Raw genomic sequence first — 25,781 nt, 5'->3', positions numbered from 1 at the left:
ATTTTCCTCTTCTCTTCTTAGCTCTTCCTCTAGCTCAGCGTGCCTTTCTTACATCTGAAGGACAGCGGTCTAGAGAGCGTGTTCAGCTCTTTCAGGATGCCCAACTCGTCGAAAAATCGCATTGTGCTCGCTCTTTCAGCTCACTTGCTCTGCTCTCTCTGTAGTCATCATGATATGCTGATCGAGAGTACAAAATAGTCCATATTCGCTTGCAGTGAGATACAGGGTCATCCTTGTCTTGACAGGCGGGATAGAAACCGAAAATTGTGTATAAAGCTCGAGAGAAAACCGATAATTGTGCATAGAGCTCGAGCGTATTACTCGTTGAAGCTGTCCTGCTTCTTGCAAACTCCCTCGCGATCACTGTAGCGCTCGACTCGCTCCTTGACGTGCTGCTCGAATTCAGCCATCGGGCACGACTGTCCCGGACCGTCGAAACAGTACGGCAATGCCTGAGGTGCACCGTTGATCACGACTCGCACGAAATCGCCAGTTGCTGGAGGCCGCACGGGACACGACAGACGTTCGAGCGTGATGTGACCGAGGAACGGGAGCAGGTGCGACGTCTTCCACAGTCGCTCTTTCAGCATGTGGTCGCTCGGCAAGTGCGTTGTGTTCCAGATTCCGAGCGCGACCGCCGCGAGCGGAGGTTCTTCGCGATGTGTGACGTAAGGGAAGAACAGCTGCGAATGCGTCGCGTCGGGAGGGTTCGAAGGAGGCGGCAGACTCGGCTTCTTCTTCTTCTTCTTGCTCGTCAGGTCGTCGTCTTCGAGCGAGGAGGTCGAGTGAGGGTGAGGATCCGAATAGACCGAGAGCAGGTTGTGCGTCGAGGTGTTGAGCCAGCCAACACCGAGATACGGTGCGACAGGCGAAGCGTATCCGACAATGTGGTGGTACTTGATGTCGTTCCAGTAACCAAAAGAGCGGAAGTCATCCGGAGCAAAGATGTCGGACGAGCAGAATGCCGATTCGCGGCTTTTGTAGATCTGGAAACACCACAGCGAACGATAACGAGTCAGCAAGGGCAGCTTCGTTCCCAGCGCAACATGCCACGGGTCGAATCACTTACGACAGTCTCGTATCCGCACAGCATGAACATCGCGATGACATCGTTGAGCTCGAAGTGCAGATCGGGGGCGAAGCCCTTGAGTCGCTCCAAGATGGGAGGTCCGTAGTGCTCGAGCCATTCCTGCGCTTCGGGTTTGCCCGCCTCTTTCGTGAACGCGGGACAGATCTTGTGTGGAGTGAGAGAGTTGGCCCAGTTCGAGTCGTTGTTGGGCACCTTGACGAGCGAGATGATGGTGCCGTCACCTTCGCCATTCTTGCCCTCCTGCCACCACGGGAACGCTCCTTTGATCCATTCTTTACTCGTCGTGACGTCTCGGGACGAACTCGCCGACCAAATCTTGAATGGCGGCACTTTCTTCTTCTGGGGATGTGAGCGCTCGTCCTGCGAGCGATGCTTGCCCAAGCGCTTCGGAGGGAACAAATGCTTGTACAGTTCCCTCGAGCGCTTTCCGAGCTCCTTCGCATCGGCCTTGCCTGGTTCGGTCACGTCCTCGAGATTGTCGTCGTTGATTGGGGATTTCCACGAATTGAGGAATGCGAGCGGCGAGTCCTGGTCGATTTCGACCTCGTTGCGTTTAGCCGCCTCGACTCGCTGGATGAACGGCGACATGTAATCTTCGAACTCGTCGTCGTTGGCATAGATCGAACTGTGCCGGATGAGCGAAGCAGCTGCGACCACCTTGCATCCTGGAGGCGGGAACGGGTCGGCTCTCGGTGCATCGTGGTACGGTGCGATTCCGGACATGTCTGCGACAGTTCCTCCGAAAGTCAGCCTTCCGCTTGTCTCTCTGCAGTGATAGCCCGTCACGCCTCACGATCCAAATGGTGAAACGAGCGGTCTACGAAAGTCCGGAATGACGTATGTAGTCCATATCAGCTTTTGGTTCTAATACGCCCAGAGTAGGTGCGCGAAGTGCGAAGAGACGTACGAGGGATCTTGGGCAGTGGGGCGGGTACGGCATTGAATGGGAACTGGACCGGAGTAGCCGCAGCCGCGAGGGCGAGGTTGATCACCACAAGGGTGGAGTAGGCCATTGCAGCCTGTCGAATACTGCCTCTGGCTGCGGTCGTGGGTATTGTGGCCGAGACGAATGGGGTCCAGGAGGGAAGCGGAGCCCGATGCGCGCGACGCGAAGCGATCGAAATTTCCGAACGATGACCGAATCCTGACGAAACCCGGCTCATGCGCCCATCGACCGGATTTCATACCAGTTGTCGCCCATTTCCTTTCAAATTGAGTTCGCGATATTTCAAGATAGTCTAGCCTGTCTATAGATCTACTGGGATACGCCGTCTTCTGCCTCTTCCTCCTCGAGGGTCCGGATTCGAAGAGTGATCGAATCGGGACTCGCGCTTACGACTTCGACTCTGCTCGCAATAGATGGTCAGCATTCGCTGCGCGCTGAACTGGTCCAAGCGAAAGGGAGGCTGACCTCGTGAGATCGACCGTCTTGACCGTGGCTTCGATCGCGCGGATCTTCTCTCGAGGTTGACCGGTACACACGGCGAGCGTCTTGCACCCCGCGGCGAGTCCCGACTTTAGTCCCGACGGCGCATCCTCGAACACGAGGATCTCGTCCGGCGTGAACTCGGCGCCCGACAACTGGCGCAGCGCGTCCATGCCCTTGAGGTACGGTTCGGGGTGGGGCTTGCCGTGAGTGACATCGTTCGCGGTGATCAGGAACGGCAGATTGGGAGGCTGTGAGCCAATCTCGGACGTGGTGAGGGCAGAAGAGGCGTAGATCGCAGTCGCTGCAGAGCCCGAGCGCGATTCAGTCTATCCGCGCGGTATGGATCGACGGAAGGGGTTCCTCAAGCGTACCGCTCGTACAGATGCCCCAGCGAGCGTTGCCCTCTCTGAGTTTGTTGAGCAGCCTGGTGACTCCGGGCAACCTCGTGATGCCGCGGCCTCCGGCTTCGCTCAACTTCCTGCCGTTGTCGGCGATGGTGTATTCCATGAGCTTGACGGCTTCGTCGAGTTGAGCGTCGGTCAGTTGATCGCCGGGCACGGGCACCTTTTGGAAGCGTCTGAGGTTGTCCTGAGTGCGAACGCCGTGCGAGTGCGAGAGGAAGTACTCGACATCGATGCCCTGCGCCTTACACCAGTCGCTCATGGTGGCCTCGACTGCAGGAGTCGAGTCGACGAGAGTGCCGTCCCTGTCGGCGTCGCAGCGAGTGGGCTCGGAGTCAGGCGGAGCCGAATGTGGACAGAAGGGAACGGGACCGACATGTCGAACAGGAGTCCTTTGACCGTGATTTCTCTCATTCTGGCGTAGTCTTCCTAATCACTGAGGCCGAGTAGCGTGCAAGAGCGAGGGCGGGAGAGCGAGACGCGACGTCGTTGACATTTCAGGATGCACCGAGTCGCGACTTCGTTTGATCAACAACCGCATCTCCGGCTTGCCATTCCGAGGCTGAACCTCTCACCGACTTGAACACGCAGGGGACCGACGCGAGCCGATCGAAGCGGTTCCAAAGCCGAAGGCAACGGGCCTCGTGAAACAGCCATCTTCGATCGACTCGCGCACACCGGCATCATCAACACCATGGCGACCACGCCGAGATCCGCGTCGCCATCACCGCCGCTAGAGCTTCGACTCGACCGGAAGCGTAGCGCGTCGCTCATTCAGCAAGCTCCCGCCGTCGCTACGACCCCGACCGAGGTGCTACCGAATGGATCCGTTGGACGCAACGAAGCGACGTTCTATCGCAAACTCATGCCAGCATGGAGATGCGACATCCGCGAGTACCTCGTCGCGAGCCTCGAACGCGAGATCGATGACCTCGTCGCCGTCCAAGTGAGTTCCGGCCTTCTCGGCGCCTGGACCTGGTGCCGTCTGCTGAGACCCGTCGAGCGATCCCCCTTCATCAGACGACATGGCGAACGAGATTCAGGGACCAATACTTTGTCAAGACGAGCCTCCTCGGCACCCATACGTGCGTTGGCGTGTCTGACCCGCGGACCCTGCACGTTGCCGACATCTGACCTCCTCCCCCCGAGACAGCTTCTTCATGATCTTCATCCCCATTTGGGCGTGGTACGGCTTTCCCGAAGTCGCGAGAGGGTAAGCTCAGTCTCAACCCCTAATTGCCGTCGAGCAGAGATCTGACGCTGTCAATCCTGGCAGCTTGCTCTATGTTCTTGCAGCAGGTACGACCCTCTCCTGATGACGCTTGGCGTGACAAGGTGACTGACAAAGCTAAAACACCTGTACACAGGCGGCTACGTGACATCAGTCCTGAAAGACGCGTTCTGCGTCCCGCGACCGTTCGCGCCTCCCGTGAATCGACTCTCGGTCGGCTCGCACGCGCTCGAGTACGGCTTCCCATCGACCCACTCGTCGAACGCTTTGTCGATGGCACTGTTCTTTGGCGAGTTGCTACTCAGACGCAATCCGGGTCACCTCGTGATCAACTCGATCGGGGTCTTGCTACTCGTGCTCTTTGCGTGGAGCATCACGTTTGGCAGGCTTTATACTGGCATGGTTTGTCTGAATATTCTTCGATTTCCGCGTTTCACATGCTGTCGGTCTGACCGAACCCACCTTTGTGACAGCATTCACGAATGGACGTCCGCGTCGGAGCGTCGATCGGAGTACTCGTCTGGATGCTCATGTGGCTCGGCGAAGCAAAATTGGAGCGATTGGTTCTTGGCACCGGTTTGACAGGTCAGTCCGCCTCCCGAGGTCGGAAACCGCTCGGAGGCAAGCTCATCGCAACGCGACGCTCTCAGGAACTGTCTTCATCATTCCCGCCTTGCTCCTGCTCGTGACGTTCCACCCTCAGCCAGCTGAGAACTGCCCTTGTTTCGAGGACGCGATTGCATTCCTGTCCGTCTTTGCGGGAATTCTGCTCGGTGTCGCGTGGAACCCTTACAAGTATGCCGACTTTACGCTCGGACACCGCTGGCGGGACTGGACCGAGATTGGATTCTGGTCGATCGCGGTAGTGAGCAAAGTAATCGTCGGTTCGTCTCGATTTGCCCGCTTTGTACTCCCTCGAGATTGTCAGCTCAAGCATTTCGTTCCACAGGCGTCTCGAGTATCCTCGTGTGGCGCATCGTTGCGAAATACTTGTGTCACTCGGCACTTCCGCCGCTGTTCCGATTGTTTGCACCGATATTCTCCCTGCCTCGGCGGTACTACCTCGCCGCGACCGAATGTGCGTCCCCTCTCAATTCGGAGCCAGTTCAGAACTGATTGGAATCTTTCGTTTCAATCAGATGGCTCGTACCCGAAACAGACGTCGTTGAACGCGGTCCCATCGATTCTCGATCTTCCACGGCTCGCCGAAGATGCCGAAGTCTCGAACACTTCGACCGCGATCTCGTCTACGAGCTCTTCGTCAACTTCAATGCGTAATCGACCACAACGGAGCCCAGCATCCGAGAAGACTCCAGTCTTGAACGACGGCACAGCTTCGTTGCCTCATTTGCGATCTCGACCTGTTGACCGCGAGCAAGGACTCGCGAATGGCCAAGTGTCGGGACCGACTGAACCTCCGATTCATCTCGATGCCGATGTCTTGACCAAAGTGATCGTGTACGCTGGGATCGGATGGATCGCAACGGTCACGCTTCCATGGTTCTTTGGTGGACTCGGACTGAGTGTGTGGAGAGAACCGACGCATTTGAGTACATGGGCCGGAAGGTCGTTACTTGAATCTGTCGCTGGAAGCGCAGTGTAGATAATTTCCATTCAGCTCTAATTGCATTCCATCTCTTCATCGATTTCTCTCTCTCGATTCTCGCTTTCTGACTCTAAAACCGCGGGAGCACGAGAGGGACCTAAAGAACAGTAGTTATTTTTGCACGGACAAGGGAAAATGACGAAACACGGTGTGACTCTAGAGGACCGAGTTGCGACCAACGGGAATGAAGAAAGAGAGAGAAAACGGCGGGAGGAAGTACGATGAGGATGTCCTCAAGATTTTCAGATCTTGGTCGTGTCGGCGAGGTACATCGGGAAGTACGAGTTGGGATCGTGAGGGGCGTTCTCCTTGGCGGGAGCCCATCGGAACTTGGGACCGGGAGGAACCGGAGGTTTGAACGATCCAGAAACGGGCGAGTTGGAAGTGTACAGAGCAGCGAGCGACGGGGCAGGAGAGTCGGCAGTGACGGCAGTCGAAGTGGATCCCTCGGACGCCGTAACGGGAGGAAGACTGCGAACGCGCATCTTTCAGCGTTCGTCTCGCGTCGGCAGTGAGAAGAATCAAAGCGACTCACGCTTCAAAGCCACCTTGAGCGATCAGGAGCTTGGCGAGCTCGCCCTGGGTAACGACTTCGGTTTTAGGGAATTGTCGACGGAAGTCACGCTTGAAGTAGGGGTTCTCGGCGACTATTTTCCAGTAGATGAATGGTTAGGTCGAATCGCATAGTCAAGCACGCGAGACACTCGGGCGCACCATCGGAAGCCTTGGACGAAGGGACAGACATCTTCTCCGGGCGGGACGCAGGTTCGGGCGTTCGGAATTTGGCCGGGAGGGGGTTACCCGAGGAAGATTCGCTGTGGATCGCACGAAAGCATCGTCGTCAGCACTACAGAGATGGGACTGGTGATCATCATCCAGAGTCGCGCAGTGCGATCGGGCACGCCGTGACTCGGCTCTGCGTTGGACGGGTTGAGCGGGAGCAGCTCACGGGTTGACGACGAGGGCCTTGCGCACTCGTCCCCAGAGGCTCGTCTCGTCGGCGGTGTGGAACTCGAACGGATCGGCGTAGGGCTTCGCTTGACGGAGGACCGCCGAGGATCGCAGCGATTGGCGCGCGACGCGGGTCTGTTGCAGGGCAGTGCGCATGCTCATCGTGTGCGAGGTCGGCGAGTGGTCGTGCGGTGTAGTGCGAAGGCGACGAGACCCGCCGTCCTCTCGCGCGCATGCGATTCGTTCGTTTCTCTCTCGACTTTCACAGCCCTTCTCGCCGATCACAATCTTCCTATTCTAGTATTCATGCACAGACAAGTCTCTATCGACGCTCGAGAGCGATGATCCGCTTCTCCCGCACTTGCGACTTGGCTTGCTCCCTCATGGCGACCTCACGTGCAATCCGAACCTCCTGTTCGACCCGGTTGTGCTCTTTCGCTTCCCGGTATATTTCCATCGCTCGAGGTAAATGCTCCTTGAGCGCTGCGAGCCGTTCATGCCCGGTTGGGTGCGTTCGTAGTAGCGCTATGTGATCCCAGATCATCGTCTTGGAAGAGCGCTCGTTCCCCGCTTTCGGTTCGATCGCGTGGCTGCCGGTCGCCTCGACGTCCTCCTCGGCTTCGTTCAGGATCTCCCACAGCCGAATCGCCGCACGCGGGTCGTACCCTGCTTTCGCCATCAGTTCCATCCCGAGCCAGTCGGCTTCAGTCTCGAGCTTGCGCGAGTATGCTCGTTGCGACAGTTTGCGGTCGACGAACGTGAACGCCGACGAGAGTGCATCACCGACAATCGGGAACGAGAGCGTTAACGCCCACGAGAACCCACGCAGGACGTCGAACACGACTCCACTGCAATCTCGAAAGTCCCATGTATCAGACCGAATTATCGCCGACGTTATTCCGAGAACCGCACCTGAGCGCCATGAAACCCAAAGATTCGACAATATGTCGCTCCTGCAAACTGTCCGTGCGTCGCGGAGTCAGCTCGCGGCGTGATCCTCTTTCTTAGACTTGGGAACGCACTGTTCAATCTCGTGCCCTATCACCGCTGCTAGTAGGTCGTCGTCACCTTCTGTCAGAGCGAGCAGTCCAGTATAGCAGAAGATGTCGCGGGTTGCCGTCACGAAACTGTTGACGACCGGTGCATCGATCACATAGATAGCCCATCCTGTTTGGCCATGCTGATCAGCCTTTTGAATCGAACCGTTTTTCTGAAAGGACATGCCGTCTTTTGCGAGGATTTTCTCGGGGTTGCCGGTCTGGGAAAAGAAACTTGGGTTCAGCGAGTCCGCTCTTGACGATATGAAGGGGGAGATAACGCCCACCTCGGGACGATACGGCATGCGTAGTCCCTGAGTCGTTGCGCTCGGTACAACTCTGCGTGCCATGCCTCCGTTCTGTCGGATCTTCTCGATCCGAGCTTGTTCCGCAAACGAGACGGGACTCTCGTCGTTGAGCGCTTGCACGAGTCGATCGCACACTTGCCTCAGCGGGGCGACTCGTGCGTCATCTGGTGGTAAGAGGAGGAGAGATTCCGTCGCCATCAACTCATCGAACCTGGTGTCACCGAAAGTTCAGTAACTCTGGCTCGGAAACGAGCTCGGTTGAAATAATCAATCTTTGCTCACCTCTGATTTGACCACTCGATCTCTTCCCTCTCCGTCATGAGCAACAACCTCCACCTGCTCGTGCGCTCACTCTGGTCCAATCCCAACGCGACGACGAGACTGATTCCGGCCAACGGGACCCACAACAACCATCTTGTCGGTCTCGGATACCGCTTGAACAGTTTGTACCTCCACACGAACGGGATCACGAGCAACGTGATGCGCACGAGGTACAGGAGGGACTGTTTGAACAGTGGGGCCGATACGAACAGGATGTCCCGTCGAGGTCGAGTCGAGTGAAACGAGCGCGTTGTTGTCTGCACTCCCAGCACAGATGCATGCTTGAAGTATTCGAGCGATTGCAAGTGCTGGAGTCGAGCGAGACAGTCTCGATTTGAGAGCGGACTGACCCCGAATCGGGTTGCGCACGCTGCTAGTGGTGGCGCAACCCAGCTCGAACGTCTGACTGTCGGCCGATGCGCAAGGGTCGGTGCGACTCTCTGACCGGTCCGTAGCAGCATTGGCTGCGGAACCGATTCGGTAGAGGCAGAAACAAACGATGCCGAGTGGGGGCGGAACCCGCTTTAATCAGACGGAACTCTCGATCAACGTTTCCGGACGAGCAACAAGGGATAGGGGATGCAAGAAGCGAGACACATCACATTTCCAACTAGAAAGATTCAACACACCCAGCCGAGAGAGAGAAGAAAACGCCCTCCTCGAGCCGTCGCCGCCGAACCCTCTCGGGCCAACATGACCAATCCCAGTTCCATACCCATCGTTTTTGTCCCGACCAGGCGAGTCCACGACCGATTCAACCAAGAACCAGCGTTTAGTAGACCTTCTTGGAGGAGATTTGGAGGTGAGACGAGAACTCCTCGAAGGGACTGGGAGGAGGGTCGATCTTGGTCCAGAGGTCGGGGGTGAGGAAACCGTAGGTAGCGGTGATGGCAGCGTAGGCGGCCTTGATGAAGTTACCCATGGTCGAGGTGTTTCCTCGCGACTGGGTGTAGCAGTCCTCAACACCGGCAAGCTGGAGCATGCGCTTGCAGGCGGGGGCAGCGACGATACCGGTTCCTCGGGGAGCGGCGATCATGGTGACCGAGACGGAACCAGCCTTGCCCGAAACCTTGCAAGGAACGGTGTGGGGCTCTCCGAGCTTGTTGCCCCAGTAACCACGACGAACGGGGATGACCGAGAGCTTGGCGAGGATGATGGCACCGCGGATGGCGGTCGCGACTTCCTTGGCGCACTTGACTCCCAATCCGACGTGTCCGTCGAAGTCACCGATAGCGACGAAGGCCTTGAAGCGGGTGCGCTGTCCGGCACGGGTCTGCTTCTGGACGGGGTGGATCTTCATGACCTCGTCTGGTGGTAAGCAGCGACATGGTCAGGTTCCGTCCAATCGCAAAACCTGATCGATCGAGAGCAAACGACTCACCCTTGAGCTTGGGAAGGAGGATGTCGATGATTTGGTACTCCTTGACGGGGAGCGAGAAGAGGTAGATCTCCTCGATCGACTTGATCTTGCCATCCTTCACGAGACGACCGAGTTTGGTAACGGGGACCCTGAGTGATGCAGTTCGTAGCGAATGAGCGGCTGCACTGTGTGTGCGGTACTGCAGGAACAGGCAGGGCTCACCATTCCTTCTCCTCGTCCTTGCGCGCACCACGACGGGGACCGCGGCGGGGACCACGACGGTCACCTCCACGTCCACGGCCGAAGCCTCCACGTTCTCCAGCACCAGCAGGGGCAGACATACTGATCGAGTTGGAGAGAAGGGGAGAGAGCGAGGGTCAGCGGACTTTTTCCCAAAGTGCGGCTCGAGGTGCAACCTGAGAATCCCGATCGCGTTCCGTTTCGCGGCGCACGACCTGTCGGCCCATCCTGATCCCTCGCGAAGCTCTCTAGCACAGCCAGACGCGCCCACGTGCCAGCTGGACGGTCGTGTGGTCGAGAGCTGGAGGACTGCATCCTTTTTTTCCGTCCCGCATCACTCGTCGTCCTAAAGCCGTCTCTGTGCGGTTCCTTGCGCGTGCTAATCGGGCGCTGAGTCTGGTTGGATGTACGACGTACTCGGTATAAAGGGGTTGGTGAGTTGGGGAAGGTTGCGAACACACAGGGAGCCAACCTACCTGGCAGCGCTTGCCGGCGTGCACCCAAAAAGATTTTCCCGCTCATTTTCCGTGCGCATCGTGGATGCTCTCGCTCTGGCCTCTATGAAACAAGGGTATTGTATGATCTCTCACACGTACAAAAGCTCAACAGGAAGACGCGTCCGCAATATTAGAAGCGATGTATGCTGGTGCGTCTCCGCAAGCCTGCAAGCGATCAATCTCACCCGGGTCAAGAACCAGTTTCGCGTCGCACATCAAACGTAAAACTTTGAAGGCGTTCCATTGCGGATGCATGTCGAGTAAACCTTCGCGGGATAAGCAGACTCTGAGCGGATCCCTTTTCAGCGGGCGCCTGGGCGCTCGGTCGTTGCAGCGCTACTGCCTTTGAGACCGTTGGGTGCTGACAGCCCGAACCCTGTCGAGTATCCGGCGACCCATTTCATCGATACGGTCTTGTCGTTCCAACCGTGGGGAACTTTGTCTGCGAGCCTGCACGCCAACAGGTGCTTGCACTGGTTCAAGGATCCCGTCCATGTCGATCGGTCAGCTAGGGACGAGAGGAGGTCCGCACGAGGACAAGTAGCGGCACGGCACAAAGATTGTCCGTACCATGATCTGGGTACTTGCGCGGGCGAGCACGTTGAGCGAGTAAGCGGGACAGGGACAGTAGCCTCCTGCGAGCTCCGGAAGGACATTGTAGGGCGTTCCGCTCGAACCAGCGACTTGGTACAACTTGTTGCCGTTCGGTAAGTTCACGCGAACGACTTGGAACGATGCACACATGATCGAGTGAGCTTCAGAACTGAGATTCGGCGGCGCACGCGAGGGTTCGCACGCTGTAAATGTGCTTCACTGACCTTGATCGCGATCAACGAGATCAAGCGCATCCTTGAGCAGGTCGTGCCCGACGATGGCTGCGAGCGTCGAGATGTGGTGATCAGCGATAGGCGTTGTGAGCGAACCGAGCACTCCCTCGAGCAGCGATTGGTGTTGTCCCGACATTGTCCAGAAGTCTTCACACGTCCTCTGTGTCGACCATTCTAGGGGTCCGAGTCAAGCTGCAAGCGAGGTGAGTTGCGGAGGACCAAGAGATCTACTCGATGATGATGAAACGTACCGTTCCGACTCGCACACCTCGACTTGATCCCACCTTGGCCAGGAGTCTCACGACTCGTTTCCTGCCATCTAGACGAATTCGGCCATTCTCAGGCGCGTTCAGCCAGAGGATAAACGCTCTCGGCTCGGAAGTCATCGTTCGTCAGCCTCCACCTGCTCGACTCGATCATCAACGCTCCATACAGACACGCGGACTAGCTCAAGACAGTGCCATCGCCACGATCTGAGTCGGTCTCGCGTTGGTGACTATGCTCGACCTCGATGGAGCGATCTCGATTCTCCTGCGCAAGAAACTGCTGGGCGAGGCACTCCTCAAGGAGATCTGCGAGAAGACAAAAGAGCTGCTCATGCGTGAGAGCAACGTTGTGCACATTCAAGCTCCGGTGACGGTTGTAGGAGATATTCACGGGTACGCCCGGCTCTCTGTCTATGGTTGCCTCTCCATCTGTAGTCTCACGCTCGCACCGTCGACCGTGCAGCCAGTTCTATGATCTGATAGAGATCTTTCGGATCGGTGGATACTCGCCTCATACAAATTACCTCTTCTTGGGAGACTATGTCGACCGTGGCCTGTTCTCGGTCGAAACCATCTCGCTCTTGACTTGTCTCAAATTGCGGTATCCGGATCGCGTGCAGCTCATCCGTGGCAACCACGAGAGTAGAGCTGTCACCCAGGTCAGTTGCCGCTTCCCTTCTCCATCTGTCCATTTTCTTTGACTGACCCTCTCGCTTGCCTGTTCCAGACGTACGGCTTCTACAGCGAGTGCGTGAGGAAATACGGTTCACCAGCAGTGTGGACCTACTTCACCGACATGTTTGACTTCCTGACGCTGTCCGTTGTGATCGACGACCGGATATTTTGCGTTCATGGGGGTGGGTCATGTCAATTCCGACGCGCCGAGGGCTACCCGTGAGCTAATCAGAAGCTGTGCTTGTAGGCCTGTCCCCTTCTGTGCATACTCTTGACCAGATCAAGATCATCGATCGGTTTCGAGGTGAGAAACCTTTCTTCGTCGGTGCCTTCTTCAAATCCGTCTCTCGCGACTGATGTTCCTGGTGCTACCAGAAATCCCGCACGAGGGACCGATGGCAGATCTCGTATGGTCAGATCCAGATCCGGACAAAGAAGAATTCTCGATTTCACCGCGGCAAGACTCTTTCGTTTCTATTAAGCTCTGCTACAATATCTGACATACTGCATGTTGTAGAGGCGCGGGGTACACGTTTGGTGCGCAAGTAGTGAAAAAGTTCCTCGACAGCAACAATATGGTGCACATCCTTCGGGCGCATCAGCTGTGCATGGAGGGGTTCTCGGTCCTTTACGACGACAAACTATCGACCGTGTGGAGCGCGCCGAACTACTGCTACCGATGTGGCAACATGGCGAGTATCCTCGAAGTCGGACCGAACGGGGAAAAACATTTCAACGTGTTTGATGCCGCTCCCGAAAACGAGCGGGACGGTCCGGCAAACCAGAATCAGATGAGCGGCCCGTCGAACGTGCGTCTTTCAACTGTACTTTCATCCTCGCATAACCCGCGCCTGACTCAGCCCCGAAACCAGATCGAATACTTTCTCTGATCCGAATGCGAAAAAAATCAGTCAGTCCGACCGCGGACAATACTGCCCCTGATACCCATATCCTTGTCTAGTAGCGCACTTGGCTACTGCGCCTATATTCTTGGTTCTATGTCACGCACGATACCCTTGACCCTTGCAGAAAGAAAAAAGCAATCAGGTTTACTTCCTCCGGATGCGGGCTCCTCGCACGGCAGTGGTTGATTCAGCTTTCAACCGGTCCGACCCACGACATAGCCTCCACCAAGCTCCAGAGCTCTGGGCGGCGCCGGAGAAGCGATGCAATTGCATTGTCTTGGGAATTTTCTCTTTGAGTTCACGAGCTTGCATCAGAGTGGAGGTCGTTGTCTGCAGACCGTGCTGGCGCAGCTGTTCAGCTACTGTTGAGCGAGACTCTAAGTAGCCAGGTGGCCCAGCAGCAGAGAACAGTCTTGAACAACCCCGACTTGGGGATCTGCAGAACAGACACTTGCCTGTTCCGTCGTGCGATCGCAAAGGTTCTCAATCTTCCGTCGCACCGGTGGTCGCAGCACTGTAGCGCGGAACAGGGTTACTCACGTGGAGTGCACGTTTGTCATCAGAGGGTTGCGGGTTCGAGTGGTGCCCCTCGGGAAGAAAGTGTCACCCAAAAAGGCGAGAGAAGGCGGGTCGACCCGCATTATTTCTCGATTCGCTCTTTGTTTCATTACAATCCATATGGTTGCCTGAACAAAGAGAATGAAAGAAATGGAGTGTGGAGAGTCGAAAAGGGCAACACCGGAACCCATCGTGACGTAGCGTCGGTGAACGACGGAAAGCTCGGGCCTCGAACGACAGAAATTGTATAGCTCCCTCGCAAGTGGGTCCGCTAATATTGGATTACGACAGCAGAGTAATCTCTCCTGCAGGCTCTACGAGACTACGCGGGCGCCGAGCGATGGAAGCTCGAAGAACCACCCCTTTAGCGTGGGAATTTACAGCCGAATATCCGTAGCGCGCGAGAAGCGCATCGCACGCCTGTCGTGCGGCGGCAGCATGGTCAAGCGCTCCCACAGCGTGAGCGTAGGGTAATGGAGTCTAAGCCACTTGGAGCAGGTGTTGACCAGAGCGAGCATCAGTTGATTTCCGAATCCGGTCAGCACCTTCCTGAACCGACCCTAAAGACCTCTCTCCGGAGGCAATTGTCTCCGCCTGTTCGCTCGCGATCATCCATTCCGGCTTGTGCGCAAATGCCATCGACGAGCGATTGTCCGACAGCCTGATTCAGCGGTGCCTCGCCGAGGATCAACCCTTTTGAAAGATCGGAGGGACCTTCCGCCGACGAGTCTTGACACTCTCCCCTCTTTCTCTCTCCCTCTCCTTGTCTCCATCCTATTCTTTCTCAACGACAGTCGAGCTATCGGTCTCAACTCGTCGCTTCTGCAACAACGCGCCGGTCGCGTTCTTTTATATCAAGCTCTTCTGGATCATCGCTCGAAGCGGTGTCAGTAGCTCGCCTTTCACCAACTCTATCAATCTCTAATCGTCTGGAACGACCCCCCATCAGCAACACTATCAACAAAATCCAACATGCTTTCCGTTGCCGCCACTCTCGCCGCTCTCCCCCTGCTCGCCGCATCGCACATGACGCCCTGGATGCCGTCGATGTACGGAGTCGGACCCAACTTTGCCTACTGTAGGTACAATCTCTTTGGCAATACAGTCGAGTGAGGATGCAGGCAGAGATTGTCGTCTTCGGACGAGGGAAAAACCTTTGACGTCGGTGATGCTTTACGGGACTGTCACTGATATTCCCCTTGCGATGTCTGCGTCATTAGCCGCTGGAAACCCCGTCGACCCTATCGGCCCTGGATGGACGACCTTTGACGACTGGTGGTTCCGCGGACCGAGTTACCGCGCGCTCAAGCCTCAAAGCAACGTTGCTTCCGAATTACCCGCTGGCGGCTCGATCACTATGGAAATTGCTTGCCACGTCGCCTGGGTGAGCTCTTTACCCTTTCCTGATGCTTCTGCCGCTCCGGCAGCATTCTGCCCGAACGAGGCAAGACCTAATCGAATTTGTCATTCCACCTTCCCAAATTCATACAGACCTCATACGGATGGTCGACCACCGAACCTGGATCGCCTCTCGATGCCTGTCCCGGAGAGAACGCTGGACCGTATCACTCCGGAGACCCTACCTCGATCGACATCGAGGAGAACCTCGTGTCCGGGTGCGCTTTGGCCATCGCCGACGTTGAAAACATTGAGGATGTTACCATGGACAACCTGGTTGTTTTCTCGGTCAACCACGATTGCGTCAAGCAAAAGATGACCACGTTCGACGTTCCTGCCAAGATGCCCAAGTGTACCGGATCGAACTGCATCTGTACGTTTGCCTGCGTTTCGCTTCATTCGGCTCGCTGGTCTAATCGTCCCAATTTTCCCATCGATCAGGCTCGTGGCACTGGCTTGCCAACAACGGTACCGCAAACTACTGTAAGTCTTGCGCCGTCGAACTTGCTGAGCCAACTCTACATGACGTTGACCCTGCCCGCTCCGCTGCTCAGACCAAACCGGATTCAACTGCACGGTTACTGGTTCTTCGATTGACGCGACCCCTATCGCTCCTCCTTCCGACCCGGTCTTCTGCAAGGATGACCCGTCGACGTGCACCACCGGAGCGAAGCGTCCCATCTACGCCTACAACTACCCTTCGAACGTTCCCTGGATCGGAAACAACGACCGAGCTGGCTACCACGGCCACTGGAGTTTCCCTAACGACGGTGCCCAGAACGACATCTTCCTCGCGGCTGGTCAAGTCGTCAACACTACCGCTCCGGCGAACGCGACCACGAACCCTTGGTTCGGTACTCCTACGGGAGCTGGAGGAGCTCCTGACCTCGGTCTGAGCGTTTCTACCGCAACTGCATCGTCGTCGTCGTTTGGCCAAGGTCCCTACCATGCGGTTGATGGCTGGGCCAACGGATACCGCGAGGACGGCTCTGGCAGCTACGACCAAGAATGGGCTTCGAACGGCGAGAAGGCTGGAGCATGGCTCAACCTCGTCTGGAACTCGCCCATTACCTTCAACCAGCTCGTGCTATTCGACCGTCCCAACCTCGACGACCAGATCACTGCCGCCAATATTACGTTCGGCGATGGCTCCTTTGTCTCGGTCGGCACCCTCTTCAACGACGGAACCGCGACCTACTTCAACCTGTCGTCTACCGTCACCACTTCTTCCCTTCGCTTGACGATTACTGGTGTCAGCTCGTCAACCGGTAACGCCGGCTTGAGCGAGATCGAGATCTACTCGGTACCTGCTAGCGGGTATGTTCGCCTCTTTCTTCAGAGCTCAAATTTAGCAGCTGACGTATTCTTGCTCTCACCTCTCGCAGGTTCACGTCGACTACGCCCGTTCAAGGTGTTCCCCAGATCATCTCGAGTGCCGCGGTTTCTTCGACTGTCTCGAGTTCCGTCTCGTCAACGGCCGCCGTTTCGAGCTCGATCCCTGTTAGTTCGGCTCTTGCGTCCGCAAACGCTACCGCGACCCTCAACTCGTCCGCTGTCGCTTCCTCGTCGGTTCCTGTGACCTCCTCGACTGCTCAATCGTCGATCATCTCGTCCTCCGTTGCGTCTTCGTCGGCACCTTCGTCGGTCCCCGTGACTTCATCCGCGGCGTCGTCGTCTGTCGCAAACTCGACCGTCTCCGCTACTGTCGCGTCGTCCAGTGCCGCATCGAGCGCCCCGATTCCGTCGACTGTCGTTAGCAGTGTCGCATCAACTGCGGCCTCGAGCACTGCCAGCAGCGTTTCTTCGACCGCTTCGGCCTCTTCCATTGCTTCCTCTTCCTCATCCGCCGCTGTGAACTCTTCGACTGTCCCTCCTCTGCAAGCCATTGCCACCCCTGTGTCTTCGTCGAGCTCGTCTGTTGTCAGCTCGTCGGTTGTTAGCTCGTCGGTTGTCAGCTCGTCGGTCGTCAGCTCGTCGGTCGTCAGCTCGTCGGTTGTCAGCTCGTCCGCCATCAAATCGTCGGCCGTCAGCTCGTCCGCCATTAGCTCGTCGACTCAAAGGTCTTCGGCTGTATCGTCGTCTGCTGTTCCGACGTCATCGGTCATCTCGTCGTCCGCTGCGTCGTCGTCGTCGATCAAGGCGAGCTCAACCTCCTCTTCGGTTGCTCCTGCCCCGACGTACGTCGACATCGCGCGCCAAGCTATCGCCACTGCCTCGTCCCAAACCCTCTGGACCGGTCAACTCGCGAGGGGAGCGATCGACGGTATCATTGGAGGATACTTGCTAGGAGGAAGCTACTACACCACGCAAGAATGGGCCTCGTCAGGCGAGAAAGCCGGCGCTTGGTTGCAGCTCAACTGGGTCTTCACTCAGAACTTCAACCAAATCGTCCTTTGGGTATGCATGCTTGTCATTTCTTCATGACTACCTCTGACTGACCTCTTGCACGCTGCAGGATCGTCCCAACTTGGCCGATCAAGTACTCGCCGGTAACATCACCTTCGCCGATGGAAGCGGCGTTACCTTTGGCGCACTCCCGAACGATGCCAAGACTGGTCTTACGATCAACCTTGCCAACACGGTATCGACCAGGTCGCTAAGGATCTACATCTCGCAAGCCAGTTCGACCACGAAGAACATTGGTCTGTCGGAAGTGCAAGTCTACGCTGCCGATGCATCCAAGTACGTCGTCCAGTGGTTCAGCTTGTGCGCTACTTTGGAGCTGACACTGTCTTTCTCGCAAAGGTTCGCTCCTGGCAGCCAAGTTGCACCGACCAAGCCTGTTGTCGCGGTCGTTGCCAAGTCGACCGTAGCTTCTAGTTCGATTGCTGCTCCGACCTCTTCTGCCTCCTCGTCTTCGGCTCCGTCGAGCAAGGTGAGCTCGTCCTCCGCACCGCTCGTATGGAGCCTTGTACAAACCGGAGTTGTCGTCAATCCAAAGGCTTCCGCCACCGTGTCGAGCTCGACGCCTGCCGCTGCCGCCCCGACGACTTCTGCTGCTGCCCCTAGCAGCAAGACCTCGTGAGTCTCGTCGAGAAATCTCTCTCCCTGTCTCGGCTCGCAGCGCTGATCCCGTTCTCTGTCGTCTCTCACTCACAGTTCGATCGCGACCACCACCTCTTCGAGACTCGTGTGGACTCGAGTGACCGACACCGCTCACGCGATCCTTGCTCGACCAGCATGGAAACGCATGTTCGAGGTCGACGGACTTGTTTCGTCTTCCTCGAACGAGACCCGACACGTTCGGGATTTCCGACTCGCTTCTCAGTAAACATCTTGCGCGTTCCGGAAGCGTTTCTTTCTGCCTGTTAGACATATACAAAACTCCCCCCAAGCACGAGTGCTTTTAACGACCAGGTGTACAAAGCGATGGCTCTTTTCCTCTTCCACTATTTTTTATCCTTCCCCCTCTTTCTCCACACGTCTTGTAGCATTCGGAACCACCTTTGTCCGTCTTGTAGCCCTACCTCCCCTCACAAACAACATATGGTGTGCCCATTTCATATATTTGGAATCATTTATTATATTCAACACATGCTGCTCTCGCGTCGCTACAAAGCACCTAACGCGTGCTTCGATGAGTGAAAACGTGTAGTCGAGGATTCTCAAGTATTGCTCAGCCAAATCGCCTCAGACGCCTATCTCGGCTTCGAGCGCTCGAGCGTAGTAATCGCCTGCCAAGATGGGTTCGTATTTTGGACCGTTAGGTCCTTCAAGTCCCGGAATGCATTCGATGAGAGCTGTTGGATCAGGCTATCAAACGGGAAGGACCCGAGAAGGGTTTGAGGTCAAGGTTAGTACCGGAAGCGATTTGAGAGTAAATGTCCGAGTTGAGATAGTAAAAACTTGCGTTGCAAAAGTAGGCTACACTCCTTCGAGTTCGAGTCTTGCCCGTGAATGGATCGTCCTTCGAGCGGTCCGGCAATACTGCGCGATGAACTGTCGATTTGAGCTTGTCGTTGGACCACCGCGAGAGAATGTCTCCACTGATTTTTCCAGAGTCAGCATTCGAGAAGTGTGAAAATGGATGAAGGACGTGGGCTCACATGTTGATCACGAATGTATCCGGTTTGGGCTCGACCGAAGCCCACTTGCCATCGGGACCGGTCACTTCGAGACCTCCTGTTTCGTCTTGCCACAGTAGAGTCACCTGGATGGGAGTTTGTCCTGTGAGCTCATGTCGAAATTGGCTGAAGCTGACCAGTACACTCACAGTCCCGAAATCAGTGTGGCTACCGATCCTCGTGTTGCCTTCGGTTCGATTCGTCGGAGGGTAGTGCAACAGACGAAGGCAGTGCGACCGGGTCGAGATGCTGGGAACAAAGTAGTCCGCCGGAAGGTCGAGAGAGATTGCCAACAATGACATGATGCGCAGGTGGAGTTGGTGACACGCGAGATGGAAGCGATTCATGGTCGATTTGAACCCGGGGAGATCTGGTTCTTGAGGCCAATGTTCGGGAAATTCTGGGTCAATGTCGTTGCCAATTTCCATAGTCTCTCTGCAACAGAAGATGAGGGACGAGGTGAAGGCCCTGTCGTAAGAGTCTCGCTAATCCGAGCCTTTCAGAGAAGGGGTTACGCACTTTTGATCTCGCTCAGCTTGTTGCACGACTTGTTCGCCGCCATTCAGAGAAACTTGGGTAGAGAGACTCGCTTGCTCGCGACCAAAGCTGAGGTACCCGCGATTCGCTTTGCTCGAGGTGTACGCGAGGGATTCCTTGATTTCGAGCGGCAGGTCAAAGAAGCGCTTGTTCTGTTTTATTTTCAAGCGCGAGAGCGGGGGGCATCAGACTTGCTCGTGCCAGTAAGGAGTGCTAGTAACTGACGTAGTCGAATACTTGCTGCACGAGCTCTCGAGGCACGAGGGATTCCCAGCCCTTGACGTAGAAGAACCCGACTCGCTCGCACTCGTGCACGAGCTTGCGGGCGAGATGTCGCGCCTGATCGGGGGAAGCGTCCCCGGTCAAGTAATCGGCAATATCGATCGTGTTGAGGAGGTCGGGCATGATAACAGGATGGCCAAGTTGAGTGAAGCAAGAACAAAAGGCGGCGATGACTCCGGGGTGTGTGCGTAGTTCGAGCTCGAGGCTTGGCTGGCTTATTTGTGATGTCGTGCTTGTCTTTGACAGCGGTCCGAGATTCTAGACAGGTGCTGGTGCCGAAGAGTGCGCCGCAGTCGAGTCGCTGGGAAGTTTCCGAAGTTTCGAAGATGAGACTTTCTTGACCTCGCCTCTCGACCTCACCATGTCGCAAGCACCCCCGCCGCTCGCTCCAACGGGCGAAGAAGCGATCCACCAAGTCATCGATGTCGAACCCGAAGCATTTGCCGATGTCGACGAAGCCGGCTCTCTCGAACAGGCGTACGAAGTCGACCTCACCCTCCACGAGATCCAAAAGGGAGGGTACCAGAGAGTACGTACATACATCAAATATCTTTTTACCACAAGCTGAACCCTGCGCGTTGTTCAGATCGGACTCCAATTCGCCGACGAGCAACTGCACGACGCCGTGCCAGTGTACCGAGCACTGCGCGACAAGCTTCCGAGTGACAAGGAGCTCTACGTGTTGGCCGACACGACATATGGAAGGTGCGAAACAGTCGCCTCTCCCCCTCCGTTGCATGGCGTCTGATCCTCGTCCTCCTGGATGTACAGCTGCTGCGTGGACGAAGTTGCAGCCCAGCATGTCGATGCAGACTTTGTCGTACACTACGGCCACACCTGCCTCAGCCCGTCAGTTCCCGCCCAATCTTGCCCTCTTCGTCGCGCTCCTCTCTGAGTGTTCTATCCACGACAGAACTGCTCGCCTCCCTGTGCTGTACATCTTGACGAAACGTGCGATCGAGCCTGCTCATGCCGCGTCATCGCTCGCTTCGACCTCGAAAGCGAGTCTCGATGCCGAACCTCCGAAAGCTGTCGTGCTCCTGTACGACGTGGGCTACGCTCACAAGGCCTGTGCGCAAGAACTTTCTCCTCATGTCCCGCTTCAAACCGAAGAATAGCCCATGTCTGACTGCACCTCGCCGTGAGTTGCAGATCTGGTAGCGGACGCACTTCGAACCGAATTCGAGGACCGTTTCCCCGTCGTCCTCAGCCACCTCGACAAGCGCGCGAATCTACATTCGCATGCAGTCGACCCCCTCAAAGGCAAAGGCAAGGCCGAATCACAGCCGCAACAATCTCACGAGCTTGCCGAGGACGACATGAACGCCGAAGTCGACCCGGAAGAGCCCATCGCTCCTCCTCCGCCAACAACTGTGCCGCGAGCCGCATCTCGGTACGACTTGCCGCAAGGGGTCGATTCGATAGAAGAGTGCGCTCTGTTCTGGATCGGACCCGAGAGTCTCGCTCTCACGAACCTCTTGATGACGCATGGACGCTGTCGGGTTAGTCCGCCTCTTTCTTGTGACCATGTCCCGCGCACCAGTAATTTCCCCCTGACTCTTTTCTCTGGAAATGACGACGTCAGATCTGGTCCTACGACCCGACCATGCGAAGCTGTCGTCTCGAATCTGCGCGGACGAATCGTATGCTGATGCGACGCTACGCGCTCGTCGAAAAGGCCAAAGACGCCGACGTGATTGGAATTCTCGTCGGTACTCTAGGCGTCGGTTCGTCTCCCCCTCCCCTCACTTGCAGTGCCGGCAGTAGCAATTCACAATGGCTCACGTCGCTATCCGAATGGTGTCACAGCTGCCTACTTGCCACTAATCACACATCTTCGGGAACTCATCGCCTCGCATCACAAGAAATCGTACACGGTCGCGGTGGGCAAACTGAATCCAGCCAAGCTTGCCAACTTTATCGAGGTCGAATGCTTTGTTCTCGTCGCGTGTCCCGAAAACACGATGGTTGACAGCAAGGTCGGTCTTCTATCTGTGTCTGTACTCTCTCCAGTCTCTTTGCTCATTCGAATGCTGCCTCAAAATATGATAGGAGTTCCTTCGACCGATCGTCACTCCATTCGAACTCGAATTGGCGCTCACCTCGAAAGCTTGGACTGGGCAATACATCCTAGACTTTGGCGAACTCCTGTCATCGTCGACATTTGGTCAAGAGCAAGGTCAAATCGCAAATGACGAAACGACCCAATCCGAAGGTCAAGATGGTGAAGAGGATGAAGAAGCACCAGTGTATTCAGCGACGACTGGAAAGTATCGTCATCCAAAGAAATACTACCAAAACGGAGTCAAAGGTGAGAGTGCCACCACCTGCCTTTTTCCATTTGGAATTTTCCTGACTGATTCGATGTTACCCTGACGTTTCGAATGCAGATGCCGATGATCTCGCGGCTCAAGCTTCGGCACTTGCAATTCGTGACACGAATTCTGCCATCTCGAGAGTCTTGGGTTCCGCTGCAGGTCAGTCGTCGAACAGCTTTCTTTCCTCTTCCACTTGCACCATCCCTTTTTGCGCCGAAAAAAGGACTCTCTGAGCTAACGCGATATGCGCTCGAATCCGCGCTTTCTTGCAGGCGAGTACATGTCGACTCGAACTTACAAAGGTCTCGAACCTCGGTACGGACAAGATGCTCCGGCCGTTCTCGAGATGGGCAGAGAAGGTGGAATCGCTCGAGGGTACGGATACGAACATCAGGACCAAACCGAGTAGAAATCTAGACGTCTACAGCGACGATAGAATAATTATGAATTCCACCCATGAGAGAGAGAGAGAAAAAAAAGCCAGGAGAGAATAATGATAACTGAAAAGGGTATCCGGAACCTACAAATAGTGAAAGATGGGGTACAGGTTTGCATGATGCGTCTCGTGGTTGAGGCGAGGCGAGACGAAAAGAAATGATTGATGCAATGAATGTAATAGATCCCTTTTCAGTATGACAAAACTTGAACCTTGTCCTTAACCCGATTCACCAGTCGCTCCCGTTCTCCTTTACTGGTCTTCCTCATGCCCCTCTCAACGTTCTTGCGCCACACGGTACTGATCTCTTTTGAAGCTCGAGCGGCCCAGCTCGTAGCCATCCTTCGATCCTCGAGTACGGTTCCAATCGGAGGCACGGTGCGTAGATCTTCGTTCGCCGGGTCGTTGCGCCATTCGGCAGATGCGAGTTCAGCGGCAGAAGGTAAGTAGTGCGCTTCACACGAGACTGAACCTCGACCCTTCGGCAGGAGGGACAAGGGGTCTGCCACGCTCGACAACTTTGAGTGACAGTCCAACAGGTCTCGTTGAACGTAGTCTGGACACGCAAGGAGTCGATGTCAATGACCAATCTTGCAGGAACAGAAAGAGAGAAAAACGCGTACGAGCAATGGCCAGCGGCTCGATCGGAAGGTTCTGCTGAGCGCGATACAGCCCGTTGCGAGATACGAGGACGTTGCCTTGACTGTCTCGAATACCGTCGTCGGCGTCATCTGCTGTACGTAACAGCTCGCAACTATGGGGACCCGAGAACGCGACTCCGGGCTCTTTCGAGTAACCCGTGTGGATCAGAGTCTGTCGAACTCGCGAGCATCAGTATAACTGCTGTTTGTGTGAGTTCCGTCAAGGCTTACCTTTTGCGGGAGGCTCGCGCGATCTTCCTGCGCTCTCGTCTCCTTCACCTCGACAAGCACATCTCGATGCACCTGAGTTTCGAGAACGCCTTGACTCCTCTTGAGCTCTTTGATTCCGAGGTTGCGGTAGTTCAATTCGGGAACCGGTACACACAGGGCGCTGTTGATCGAGGGGGAGCTCAAAAGATCATGCAGCGGATAAAGATGGTCCGGCTGCGTTACAGTATCTGCATCATTGGCGGGTGAAGGATAAGGTTCGTCGGATCCGTACAGTGGTGTCGACAGCGACAGGAACTCGTCCACGTCAAGGTGAGCGAGCCAGTTCGAAGATGGTCCGAACCGTTCGACGCAGTCTTCTAGCATGAGAGCGTGCACGTCATGGTTTGCGCGAGGATCTGGTGGGCCAAGCAGAATGAGTAAAAATCGCTTCCAATGCCTGTGTAGGTCGAGGCGGCCGTGAACTCACGTTTGAACTTCATGTAGAACATCTCGACCCTGTCCTTGTCGATCCATTCTTCGAGCCCTCGCACCCGTTCTCTCCGGATCTGGCCTTTCTCGTCGAGCCCTTCACGTCCGGCATTCGAAACGGCGACTTGAGCTTTGAGCTCTTCGACTGTTGGAGCGTTCTCTCCTCCGCCTCCCTCCTGTCGCATCGAATCCGCGAGCTGATCGATCTCCTCGCCCCCAAACGCTCCAGGTAGCGAAGTGTCGTACAGAGCAAATCGCGATACTCCGAGGAGCGAATGATACAGCAACCACTCGGGAAGGAACCGCTACATGAGACCAGCAGGGTCAGTCACGACGAACCTCGGAATGCTCCTATGGAAGGCGTACTTGTTCGTTCGGTATCAGAGCGCAAACGGTCAAGTTATGGCGGTCTGTAGATGAACCTGTCGGTGCCAGTTTCTTATTCCGGGCATCTTCGGCCGGGACAGCGTTTTCATCCTCAGAATTGGCAAACACCGCTTGCTTCCGCGTAGCGAATGGATTGTTGCCGTGATGCGAAATGTCTTGCTTGAGGTATCGGGCCACAAGAGGGTGCTGTGCGAGCGAGCTGATTGCTGGATCGACCTGTTCAGGTTTCGTCTGTTGGGGCTCGGCATCGCGGCCGTTTCTACGAAAACGTCCACAGCATCAGCATTAGTTTTGGAGCGCTCGCTTCGCGGACAGCGAGAACGTACGAGTCTGTCGATCCTCTGCCGTCGGCCTCTTCACCCATCTCGGCTCGTTCGTCCCTCTCTTTCTCCTTCTCGTCCTGCTTGCGGAATCGCTGGTCCCAACCTTTTCCTTTCCATTTGTCTCTGCCCTTGGCTTTGACTGCATCGATCCCGCCCGCTCCCCCAGCGACGGCAACACCATCAGCGGGACCCTTGTCGCCCGCTGCGTTCCCTGCCCCGCCGACCTGGATTAGCGGTCCCTTCTTGCGCTGACCTGCGAGCGCGCCGCGTACGTCGGAATCGCCTCGTTGCGCCGCGTCGAGCTCGTCGTCCTCGTCTACGAGATGGTACACCTTGTCCCCCTGATCCTGAACCGGTTCAACTTTGGTCGGTCGCTCCCCTTCACGTAGGTCTTTCGCAACCGGTTTCCCTTGCTCCCGCATTTGTTTGCGAGCGTGCATCGCTTCAAGTTCTTGCTTCAACGTATCTCGAACTGAATCACCCGCGACACCCTTGGGTCGCGAATCTCCTAACCGTCCGTTCCCTTTGGCACGTTCTCGTTCTTGTTCAACGATCCAACCCGGTACATGGTTGGGTATTTGTTTCGAGTCTTTCTGCGGTACTTGCTTCTTCTGATCTTTCGGGTTGGCGCGGTGCAAGTGATCATCGACTTGCTTCTGCTTCAAATGCGCGTCCTCGCGATCGCGTGCGTACTGAACGACCCTCGCTCGCTCGTTTGCCTCTGCACCAGCGTACCGATTCCCATTCACTTGATGCTGTTGCTCATGTCCTCGATGAGTCCGATCCCTCGTCACTGGATCATCCTGTTCGAGTCGGATTCGTCGAGAATCTCGGGGTTCGTCCTTGACGGATCGTACCGTGGTGGTTGCAAGTCGAGGTTGAACGAATGATCGGTACAGGACGATCACGAGGCATACGACGAGAGTGAACTTGAGTAGCGGTTTGAGCGACCTCGTTGCCGGCATCAAGGGCAAAATCCGGAGAAGCCCTCCCT

At 56.1% G+C, this 25,781-nt stretch overlaps 12 protein-coding genes across 12 annotated transcripts; 4 read left to right on the top strand and 8 right to left on the bottom strand.

The window, feature by feature from the left end:
* Positions 1-317: 317 nt before the first annotated feature.
* Positions 318-1,813, bottom strand: JCM15063_004114 (uncharacterized protein; the record flags this gene model as incomplete). Its single annotated transcript, XM_076677158.1, has 2 exons — positions 318-986; positions 1,070-1,813. The coding sequence occupies 2 exons, from the start codon at positions 1,811-1,813 to the stop codon at positions 318-320; spliced, it is 1,413 nt and encodes a 470-aa protein (XP_076535677.1).
* A 532-nt stretch (positions 1,814-2,345) lies between these two features.
* JCM15063_004113 (uncharacterized protein) lies at positions 2,346-3,334 on the bottom strand (the record flags this gene model as incomplete). Its single annotated transcript, XM_076677157.1, has 4 exons — positions 2,346-2,436; positions 2,502-2,820; positions 2,891-3,225; positions 3,297-3,334. 4 exons carry the CDS (start codon positions 3,332-3,334, stop codon positions 2,346-2,348), a joined length of 783 nt encoding a protein of 260 aa, XP_076535676.1.
* An 88-nt stretch (positions 3,335-3,422) lies between these two features.
* Positions 3,423-5,754, top strand: JCM15063_004112 (phosphatase PAP2 family protein; the record flags this gene model as incomplete). The annotated part of the gene is made up of 10 exons (XM_076677156.1): positions 3,423-3,442; positions 3,512-3,866; positions 3,941-4,005; positions 4,074-4,133; positions 4,197-4,219; positions 4,288-4,553; positions 4,625-4,736; positions 4,802-5,035; positions 5,101-5,229; positions 5,291-5,754. 10 exons carry the CDS (start codon positions 3,423-3,425, stop codon positions 5,752-5,754), a joined length of 1,728 nt encoding a protein of 575 aa, XP_076535675.1.
* Positions 5,755-5,999: 245 nt separating this feature from the next.
* On the bottom strand, positions 6,000-6,864 carry JCM15063_004111 (uncharacterized protein; the record flags this gene model as incomplete). The annotated part of the gene is made up of 4 exons (XM_076677155.1): positions 6,000-6,228; positions 6,293-6,404; positions 6,472-6,572; positions 6,707-6,864. 4 exons carry the CDS (start codon positions 6,862-6,864, stop codon positions 6,000-6,002), a joined length of 600 nt encoding a protein of 199 aa, XP_076535674.1.
* A 166-nt stretch (positions 6,865-7,030) lies between these two features.
* JCM15063_004110 (M48 family metallopeptidase) lies at positions 7,031-8,835 on the bottom strand (the record flags this gene model as incomplete). The annotated part of the gene is made up of 5 exons (XM_076677154.1): positions 7,031-7,556; positions 7,621-7,668; positions 7,731-7,966; positions 8,033-8,264; positions 8,336-8,835. The coding sequence occupies 5 exons, from the start codon at positions 8,833-8,835 to the stop codon at positions 7,031-7,033; spliced, it is 1,542 nt and encodes a 513-aa protein (XP_076535673.1).
* Positions 8,836-9,146: 311 nt separating this feature from the next.
* Positions 9,147-10,075, bottom strand: RPS2 (40S ribosomal protein uS5 RPS2; the record flags this gene model as incomplete). The annotated part of the gene is made up of 3 exons (XM_076677153.1): positions 9,147-9,682; positions 9,756-9,883; positions 9,957-10,075. 3 exons carry the CDS (start codon positions 10,073-10,075, stop codon positions 9,147-9,149), a joined length of 783 nt encoding a protein of 260 aa, XP_076535672.1.
* Positions 10,076-10,773: 698 nt separating this feature from the next.
* JCM15063_004108 (uncharacterized protein) lies at positions 10,774-11,434 on the bottom strand (the record flags this gene model as incomplete). The annotated part of the gene is made up of 3 exons (XM_076677152.1): positions 10,774-10,979; positions 11,056-11,196; positions 11,290-11,434. 3 exons carry the CDS (start codon positions 11,432-11,434, stop codon positions 10,774-10,776), a joined length of 492 nt encoding a protein of 163 aa, XP_076535671.1.
* Positions 11,435-11,796: 362 nt separating this feature from the next.
* On the top strand, positions 11,797-13,129 carry PPG1 (putative serine/threonine-protein kinase PPG1; the record flags this gene model as incomplete). The annotated part of the gene is made up of 7 exons (XM_076677151.1): positions 11,797-11,957; positions 12,028-12,223; positions 12,292-12,421; positions 12,487-12,543; positions 12,615-12,696; positions 12,757-13,048; positions 13,112-13,129. 7 exons carry the CDS (start codon positions 11,797-11,799, stop codon positions 13,127-13,129), a joined length of 936 nt encoding a protein of 311 aa, XP_076535670.1.
* A 1,545-nt stretch (positions 13,130-14,674) lies between these two features.
* JCM15063_004106 (uncharacterized protein) lies at positions 14,675-18,371 on the top strand (the record flags this gene model as incomplete). Its single annotated transcript, XM_076677150.1, has 9 exons — positions 14,675-14,780; positions 14,923-15,086; positions 15,194-15,473; positions 15,542-15,583; positions 15,655-16,417; positions 16,486-17,497; positions 17,556-17,782; positions 17,846-18,121; positions 18,200-18,371. 9 exons carry the CDS (start codon positions 14,675-14,677, stop codon positions 18,369-18,371), a joined length of 3,042 nt encoding a protein of 1,013 aa, XP_076535669.1.
* A 359-nt stretch (positions 18,372-18,730) lies between these two features.
* JCM15063_004105 (isopenicillin N synthase family dioxygenase) lies at positions 18,731-20,106 on the bottom strand (the record flags this gene model as incomplete). The annotated part of the gene is made up of 6 exons (XM_076677149.1): positions 18,731-18,853; positions 18,951-19,086; positions 19,147-19,250; positions 19,314-19,599; positions 19,684-19,853; positions 19,927-20,106. The coding sequence occupies 6 exons, from the start codon at positions 20,104-20,106 to the stop codon at positions 18,731-18,733; spliced, it is 999 nt and encodes a 332-aa protein (XP_076535668.1).
* A 238-nt stretch (positions 20,107-20,344) lies between these two features.
* On the top strand, positions 20,345-22,710 carry DPH2 (2-(3-amino-3-carboxypropyl)histidine synthase; the record flags this gene model as incomplete). The annotated part of the gene is made up of 10 exons (XM_076677148.1): positions 20,345-20,512; positions 20,570-20,688; positions 20,755-20,832; positions 20,897-21,054; positions 21,136-21,485; positions 21,569-21,710; positions 21,793-21,962; positions 22,036-22,294; positions 22,374-22,460; positions 22,574-22,710. 10 exons carry the CDS (start codon positions 20,345-20,347, stop codon positions 22,708-22,710), a joined length of 1,668 nt encoding a protein of 555 aa, XP_076535667.1.
* Positions 22,711-22,928: 218 nt separating this feature from the next.
* JCM15063_004103 (uncharacterized protein) lies at positions 22,929-25,752 on the bottom strand (the record flags this gene model as incomplete). Its single annotated transcript, XM_076677147.1, has 6 exons — positions 22,929-23,293; positions 23,361-23,550; positions 23,610-24,004; positions 24,076-24,382; positions 24,444-24,723; positions 24,791-25,752. The coding sequence occupies 6 exons, from the start codon at positions 25,750-25,752 to the stop codon at positions 22,929-22,931; spliced, it is 2,499 nt and encodes an 832-aa protein (XP_076535666.1).
* Between the last annotated feature and the right edge of the window lie 29 nt (positions 25,753-25,781).

The sequence above is a fragment of the Sporobolomyces koalae genome (assembly GCF_050403365.1).
Source record: "Sporobolomyces koalae JCM15063 DNA, S_koalae_JCM15063T_v1_ctg7, whole genome shotgun sequence".
NCBI classification, from domain to species: domain Eukaryota; kingdom Fungi; phylum Basidiomycota; class Microbotryomycetes; order Sporidiobolales; family Sporidiobolaceae; genus Sporobolomyces; species Sporobolomyces koalae.
Note: the sequence above shows the minus strand (reverse complement) of the source record. Positions and strands in the feature narration are given on the sequence as shown.